The 8,771-nt window shown below is 35.7% G+C and overlaps 1 protein-coding gene across 1 annotated transcript in view; it reads right to left on the reverse strand.

The window, feature by feature from the left end:
* CSMD1 (CUB and Sushi multiple domains 1) overlaps window positions 1–7,980 on the reverse strand; it is a 1,429,265-nt gene extending 1,421,285 nt beyond the window's left edge. The window contains exons 1-2 of the mRNA XM_029226263.1: window positions 7,977–7,980; window positions 7,406–7,622 (exon numbers count right to left, since the gene is read on the reverse strand). Coding sequence (XP_029082096.1) covers window positions 7,406–7,622; window positions 7,977–7,980 — 221 coding nt within the window. The remainder of the gene's footprint in view (window positions 1–7,405; window positions 7,623–7,976) is intronic.
* Between the last annotated feature and the right edge of the window lie 791 nt (window positions 7,981–8,771).

Raw genomic sequence — 8,771 nt, forward strand, 5'->3', positions numbered from 1 at the left:
TGTCATATTTGAAGGTAATTTTGTAGAATAAATTCTTAGCTGGACTTGCTGAAGGAAAGAGCTTGTACATAATTTTTAAATTTGAGAGAAATTTCAAAATTCTATCCAAAGTTAACTGCTGCAATTAGTAATTCTACCAACAGGACATAAAGGCATTTGTCTAATACCCTCAAAAACTCCGAGTTATCACAAATTTTAAAGTTTTGCCATTCAGAGTGGTGAGATATATTGCATTACCATTTTAATTTTCTTGAAATACACTTATTACCATAGATTGTTATATTTGAACTCCTTGTTCATACTTTTACCTGGTTTTCTATTAAATGATTTATCTTATTCCTTATCGTTCTGAGACTCTATGTTATAAATTAAGAAAATAACTCCCTGTGTCTCACACTACTGTAAATCCTTTTTCTCGATTTGTCATTTGGCTTTTGGATTTTAAATTTTAGGAAGTCAAATTCTTCAGTCATTTTCTCCATGACTTTTAAATTATGTGTACTGAAGAAGTTCTTTCTGGTATTTTTATTATTGCATATTAATATTTAAATTGATGATCCAACATATTTAAGTAGTAAAGACAAGATTTTATATTATAAAGTTGTGTCTACTTTCATGTTCCCATGACCAATACCTCAAAATAGCTTTGTCTGCTGAAAATGCAGTCCTGTCGCAAAGTATTTATTAATCTTCTTTTTCTTTCATCCTCTTTTAGAAACTCTGAATGCCTTTCCATATGTCTACATTTATGCAAGAGAAATGTCCTAGGAGTTGGGGGCTTTGAGAGTATTTTCCTCACACATATATTTATGATTTTTCAAAAGACTCCTTTGCCCATATTAATATGGTTTGCTACTTTCAAAATGACCAAGATACTGAAATGAACCATCCATTTTTGGCTCATGCAAAACCACCACCACAGCATGAATGGTAGTGGTCAGAATTCAGATACATGTTAAAACATGCTTACAGTTTTGCAAACATAGTTCTACCTATCTCCCTTAAATGCTTTATATTGTATCTCCAGGATTTCTAATTACTAGCAACTTAATCATTTTTGTTAATAAATATGAGCCTTATAAAAAATATATACAGTTTTCAACCATATTAAAATCAGCTGGGGGATTATAGATAAGTACATATTTATACAAATACAAATATAAATATATGTTTAGGCCTCATCCTTGAATCTCTGATTTAACCGGCCTTCTCTTCCACACTAGCCAACTGCAGACAACCAACTTAAAAAAAATAAATAAATTAGTTGACTCTGCCTTACCCAATCACTAGCAACCTTGCCTATGAGTTGCTAATTCAAAGCATATGCTGAGAAAGGAAATTTGGAAGCTGTATCAAATAAAATGATTTTTTATTTCATCATCTTAAAACATGTACATAGGATAATCATCACGGCTGACAGATGCACAAACTCATGGGAACATGATAGGTTTATAGGAGACGACCTAACACTACCACTGTCCCCCTCAGCACCTCTGCACCGTGCCCACTAGGACAGGAGGCCCGGTTTGATCAGATCCCTAAGCATTGGTTGGGCTACTGGGCTTTGACAGCCTGAGGCTTCAGCCCTGTGGGCTTCAGCTCCTCACGAAGGCTATAAGGCCCACCTCTCTGGGGCCCTCCCTCACTATGTGTTGGTCTGATCATGCCAGCCATTCCTTCTACTCCCTGACCGTGTGGCTGGCCGAATGTGATAAGATGGCAAGACATGTCTTTGGTATGAGTATGATGTTCCAGTCCCTATAGAAGCTTTTATACACACTTCATCCTATGTTTAAATGGGGCATGAGTCACCAGCCAAGCTAAAAATAAAATGATGCTTTGATTTTTATCTGACTACGTGTCTGTGAACGGTTCCCTCAGAACTTCATAATGGCAATGGGGGACAGTACGGCAGAATTTAGACACTGCCAGGCCTCTAGTCTAATTTAATCCAAATGCAACTGAAACCCCTTCCTAGCCCTTAAAAGCTCTGAAGTTCTAAACATCACCGGATATAGTTAATACTATACAAATTTCTTTGTTAACACATTTTTTCAAAAAATGGAAAAAACTGATATTTTTGCATCACTTATTCATGATTTACTGATTTTAACGGCTCTATAACATTCATCTCTTACCTCTTCATTACCATCACTGCAGAGATTTAGGGGTAATCTTGTAAAAGTCAGAGGAAGATAAAGCCAAGATAACTGCCAAAGCTATTTTCCTAGGACTTGTATTTTACAATAATCATGGGATATACATACTGATTTTCCACATTTGCATGGTACAATTTTCCTTCATAGGTTCATTTTTATTTACTTTTTGAGGTTATAATGGGATTTATTTTCCAAGTTTGATATTATAATGTTATCATAATTGGAAACGGATGTCAACTTCAATTATTTTTGATTTGGGGACAAATTGAAAAAACACGACTTCATATTTAGAGAACATCTACAGGATATAAAAGTCTCTCATGCTCACCTAGAGGAGAGAGTTATATTAAGTCATGCTGGCTTATACACAGAGAGCACAGAGAGGAGTGGTCCTGAATCAGGAATAGCTTAAATCAAAATCATTCCATGAAGATTTATTGACTATATTAAAGTCATATATGTCATCACCAGAGAAGACAGTCGTGGCACATTTCTTGGCCTTGGAGGATGTATGTTCTATTTGTCATACTAGAACACAAAGATATACAACCTTCAACAAAAGGCAACTTGAGAGACAGTGTGATTTCAAAGGAGTGCTTGATTCAAGATCTATGTTAGTTACAAGTGCTAAAGGAGTTCAGGAAAAAAGAAAAAGACTTTTTTGGTGGGGTTGTTTTTTAACTTGGGATGCACAGGGCCAATTTCCTGAAATAAATATAATGTGAAATGGGTTTTGAAAGCTGGATATAATGTAGACAGGCAGAGGGAAGGATGAAGAATATTACAGTATATTATATTCTCTTATAAGGTCAGATCAAGGAATAACTCATAGACCCGTTCAACTAAATATGAAAACTGTCCTAGCACTATAGCCTGAATGTCTGTTTCCTCCCAAATTCATATGTTGAAATCCTCACCCCCAACATGGTGGTATTTGAAGGTGGGAACTTTGGGACGTGATTATGGAGAATGTAGCCCTCATGAATGGGATTAGCACCCTTTTAAAAGAGACCCTGGAGACCTCCCTTGCTCCTTGCACAGTATGAAGACACTGAAAGCCTTGACACAGACAGCCCCTATGAACCAAGAAACAGGCCCTCCTGAGACACCAAATTTGCTGGCACCTTGATCTTGAACTTTCAGCCTCCAGAGCTACAGGAAATAAATCCCCACTGATTTTAAGCCCCACAGTCTGTGGTATCCTATTATAGCAACCAGAGTGGACTGAAACACACAGGGAAAATATGGAAGAGACGGAAGGCCAGAAGTGTATTTTGCACTTGGTAGGGTTCCTTGAATATCAGGGTCATGTTGACTAGAGTGCTTATCTTACTGGCAACATAGAATGAGGACAGGACTGTGGCAAATGTTTCAGAATTAGAGGGGGGTGAGCCTGGGGCCAGCATGTTATCATCTCCATGTACCGGTCAACCTGTGTGCATGGGTCAACCTCGCATAGAATGGAACTTCGTGGAGCGTTTTCTGTGAGGACCAAAGCAGGTTGTGGTTTATAAAGAGATGCTGCAAAATAAAACATGTAGGGTTAGACTTCTGTGAAGATCTGAGAATCAGGAGGAGGTACAGAGTCAATATGGCCAGAGATTCAAAAAATGGCAGTAATATGACAGCTCATAAAAACCAGTAAGGGCAGGACTTCCCTGGTGGCGCAGTGGTTAAGAATCCGCCTGCCAATGCAGGGAACATGGGTTCAAGCCCTGGTCCGGGAGGATCCCACATGCTGCACAGCAACTAAGCCCGTGTGCCACAACGACTGAGCCTGTGCTCTGGAGCCCGCGAGCCACAACTACTGAAGCCCACGCGCCAAGAGCCAGTGCTCCACAACAAGAGAAGCCACCGCAATGAGAAGCCCGCGCACCGCAACAAGGAGTAGCCCCCACTCGCGGCAACTAGAGAAAGCCCGCGTGCAGCAACGACGACCCAGTGCTGTCAAAAATAAACAAATACATTAATAAATTTATTAAAAAAGAAAACAAAACAGGAACTAGGGTTTTAATTCTAGATAGCTCAGGAGCACATTTCTATTCCTAATTTTGAGTTTAATATTTTCTCTTGGGCTCACAAGAAGTCTTGATTTAATTGCTCAATATTTACATACTAAAAGTTAATTTATCGATGGAGACATAAATCATATATGTGTTTGTATTATATATACATTTTTGTTTCCTTTAAAGATTTCTTGTTACATAGGGTAAATCATATATTCTTACTAAATTTCAAGTTACAATGTAAACATCAGTAATTCTAACCTCCAAATTCTGTTTTGTTAGTTGGGGATTACATCTAAATCATATGTTACTTATTAAAAGTTCTGTACTGTAGTTATACAGAAGAAATTTCTTTATATAAAATGATCAAGTTGTTAATAAAACAACTGGTTTTTTTTTGTTAGTGCACATTTTGAGCTGATAAAAACAGCGTTTGTACAGAAGTAAAACAACTACAGACCATGAAAGCTCTAAGTGATAACTTTTCTGACAACTCAGTGAATCAGCAGCTCACACATCAATCCTCTCACAAAAATCCCTTCGTTTGAATTCCAGAGCTGCTTAAGTGTTGTGAGTTAATCGTACTTGAGAAATAAACAACTGTTCCAAGATATAATTGGAAACAAACAGCATTAGAGTCTCCACCTCAACGCTGTTAATTAGATTTCAATACTATTTATAATGATTTTGCCCATCACCTAATGTTGAAATGTTGCAACCTGCTCACACATTTGCCCTAATAATGAGGAAATTTCCTATTTCACAACATTATTTATTTTCCTGTTTCACATCATTCTTTATTCAAATTTTATAATTGTAGAGACCTATAGTGCTTGGCAGTCATTACTGGAATTCTGCTTCTGATATGTTTTGCCAATTTGTTAGGACACCTGGCACGCAGGCACAGCAACGAAGACCCAACACAGCCAAAAAAAAAAAAAAAAAAAAAATTAAAAAATTTAAAAAATAAATAAAATAATTTTTAAAAATGAAGCTGTTAAAAAATATATTAAAAAATCTAAGTGAGTAAAAGCATCATGATTCATACATATAACTCAACAATGTTGATAAAGCTTTCTGAGTCACAGCTATTAATTTATATACTATTCACAAGTACCTCAGGATAAAATACAATGAGTCTAACTGTTCTAACCTTAATATTTCTACTGCTGATCCTGTTATAATACTGAAGATGACAGGTATGCTGTTTTCTAAACTTTATAGTTATTAACCTATAAAGTGATCCTAATATCAACTTAAGAACATAAGAGAATACTAAATTGTCCAAAGACAGGTAGTTGAGCAAATTAACATTTAAGACAGGTTTCCTTTAGAATAGGATAGAATTATACCAATTATAATAGAGTTATAGGGAATGGAACTATTGACAGAAATTTTTTAAAATTTTATAAGCAATATGAGTTTAATTACTTTGGAAACACTCCTCTTCCCCTGCCCCGCCCAAATAATGCCTGAACCTAGAAAGGTACATAAATATGACCAAAAATATTTCAAAATAATAGATTTGAAGATCATTTGTAGTTTTCCCCTCAGAACATGAGCGCTTTACAGCTGGACAGTAAATTACAAACCATATCCAACAGATGATCAATCTGGTTGCATTTGTGACGGCTCCTGGGAAAGTTTTCTTGCGGGAGCTCAGCGCTCTTCCTCACAGAGCAATATTTTTTACTTTCATATGCAATAGGCATTTGTCTTTCATTGAAAGAGAATGAATTACTTTTCAACACAAAGGCATATGACTTAATATTTGAGTAAACTAGATTCTCTATTTTTTGTCACAATGCTTTCTATTATTACAAAACAGCACTATTCCCTAGTAGAATCTTTTGTGTGGATGAAAAGTTAGTAATAGTTAGAAGAGCATGAAAGAGGTTAAGGCATTTTGCATCAAATTAGCAAGGACTGCAAATATGGATACTTTGTCCAAACATCCAAATGTTGGCCCACACATGTCAGACAGGAAGAAAGAAAGTTTACCTAACAAATCCATAAAGGAGGTAGCTTTATGCAATATGTCTCAGAAAGGGCAACTGGAAAAGTGTTTCTAAAAACAGACAGTAACGTTGGAGACGACTCAGAAAAAACTACAAGGTATTTTATATTTGAAAATGCATAAAGAAATGCAAATAAAATCTATTTGAAATATATTCATATTCTACACTTAACATATTGACTATATAGTTTATATATATTGATATTTATATATATTAATATTATATATTTATTAATATATTATATACTTACTAATATACACTAATATATATACTATTAATCTATTAACTAGATGTAAAAATACAATTATGCATTTTCATAGCTAGAGATTTTTCTCAATTCACAAAATTGTAAATAAAGTATATCATTTTTGTATATTACTGCTAAGATTATCATGAGTGCCATTTTATTTATCTAAGCAGCACAATTCCTTCCGCCTACTGTCAGTTTTTCTACAGGACCCTATATTCAACAAACTTAATCTCTAATGTAGAATGTTAAAACCAGAGGATAAAGTCTTATTTGCCATATATGTATATATTTAAATATGTTCATCAGTTTGGCTAAGAAATTCCAATTTCTTTGAAAGGGATATTCCTCATTCCTTGGCCAAAATTAAAAAAAAAAAAATATGAATGTATTTGTACAGGTACAATTTTTCTTTTCTTGGTGATAAATGAAAAATATAACTTAAAATCATCCCAGGAAATATTTTTCTTTCTTCATGGTAAAAAATCATAGATTAAAAGAGAAAGCTAATGAGGAATGGAATATTCTATGACGGTGCAAACCAAAAATTCTCCAAAGAGTACAATGTTCTTTCATGTTTTTACTCCACCCATATGCTCTTTGTATTGAATATGTTCTCTGACAATATCAAGGCTCCTTTTGGTGTTCTTTAAATTGTGCTCACTTTGTGCTTTTTCTCTCAAATCCACAGTTGCTTAAAAACAATGGTGTATCATAACTTAAATTACCTTGGCAACAGTGTTTTACAGATCTTGAACAATCTGATATGTATTAATGAAGTCAGTGATTGTTTTCAATAAGAAGTTACGTTCTTAGGGATTGAAAGAAGTGTGCACAAAGCTCCAGTCTTTAATTTTTCTTTACAGTAACTAAAATGTTCTTTTCTGAAAATTAAATTCAAATGTTAATCCCAATTAAGTTTCACAATCTGAGTATGTCAAACCTCATCTATTACAGGAAAAGCCAACACTTTACCTCACTTTCAAATTCCCTTGTTGGAGCTGTCCATCATACACCGATAAAATATCAAAATCTTCTTCAAGAGCAAAGGTGTGGAATGACAACTGTATCCGATTGCGTTCTCCCGTGATGATAATCCAGGTGCAGTTAGCATAGTTTGGGTAACCATGGGGAAACCCTGGACTCTCAATGGTGCCATTGGGACCCTGGACTAAGCCTCCACAGTTCTGACCTGAAAAAGAAAACACACCAAAAAGCATATAAGTTTGGCCTATCTTTAGTATATTCTTTTTAAAATTTTCCAACCATTTGGTAATTGTTTTTTGGCCACACCATGTGGCTTGTAGGATCTTATTTCCCTGACCAGGGATTGAAGCCAAGCCACTAGAATTGAAAGCCCAGAATCCTAACCACTAGGCCACCAGGGAACTCCTTGGCCAATTTTTATAATGACTTATTGTGTGAGCCTTCATGCACAAATACTGAATGATAAATTGCAGTGGTGTTCTCCAGAGTTAAAAGATAGAGAATAACTCCTCCCTAAAAAAAAAAGAGAAGGAAAAGAAGGAAATATACATTTGGGTACTCATATTACAAATTTGGGGAAATTTTTTTTACAGCTCTAGCCATATCAGACTGCCACATTTGTGAAACAAAGTTGGTGCCAACTGTCTGCACATTATCATGAAGAAACACTGCCCACAAGATCCTTGCTGGGGAAATTAAATTGACAGATAAAAAAACCATTAAATCACTCTCTAAATACATACACAGGTGAATATATCTAAATGAGTGCGATCTGAGGTACGTACTATGAAGAGTTAGGTAAAAACCATGCTCAAACTTCAAACTATTTGCACCCACATTGGTTAAAGTCCCACAAAGCCAAAGAATAAAATGAGACCACGGGGAATCTTACCCAGTTGAAAACAAAAGGTGTTAGGAGAAATTATGCGGAAATGAAGGAGCAAGCCGACCAGCAAAATAAGGGACCTCCCCTCTATGGATGTCTTCCTGTTTATCTGGTGGGATTTACTGGATGACAGAGAAGGGAGATGTTTGTTGAAATGATGGGCTCCACTAAAGAAAAGGCTCAGAATCAGGAACGGGTGAGTTTAGGTTTCCTTACTCAGGTTTGTAGGGTAACCCACACTTTGCTCACCCGTCTTATTCTTGCTTCTCTTAGAGAGGAGGAATTATGATAGCTCTAATGTTCAAGAGCTACATATTTGATGTTGTGATTAAAGTAAGATATATTTATTTGGTTTTGTCCCCTCTGGCACAGAGCTCCTTAATCTCTTGGAATTTCCTAAATGAAGGGGGTGGTGGTGTTTTGTTATGTTAATGGGGCACACTTTGGACCACACCTAGGGATGGGGCT

The sequence above is a fragment of the Monodon monoceros genome, unplaced genomic scaffold, assembly GCF_005190385.1.
Source record: "Monodon monoceros isolate NGI ecotype Baffin Bay Population unplaced genomic scaffold, NGI_Narwhal_1 Super_Scaffold_17, whole genome shotgun sequence".
Classification (NCBI taxonomy): Eukaryota; Metazoa; Chordata; class Mammalia; order Artiodactyla; family Monodontidae; genus Monodon; species Monodon monoceros.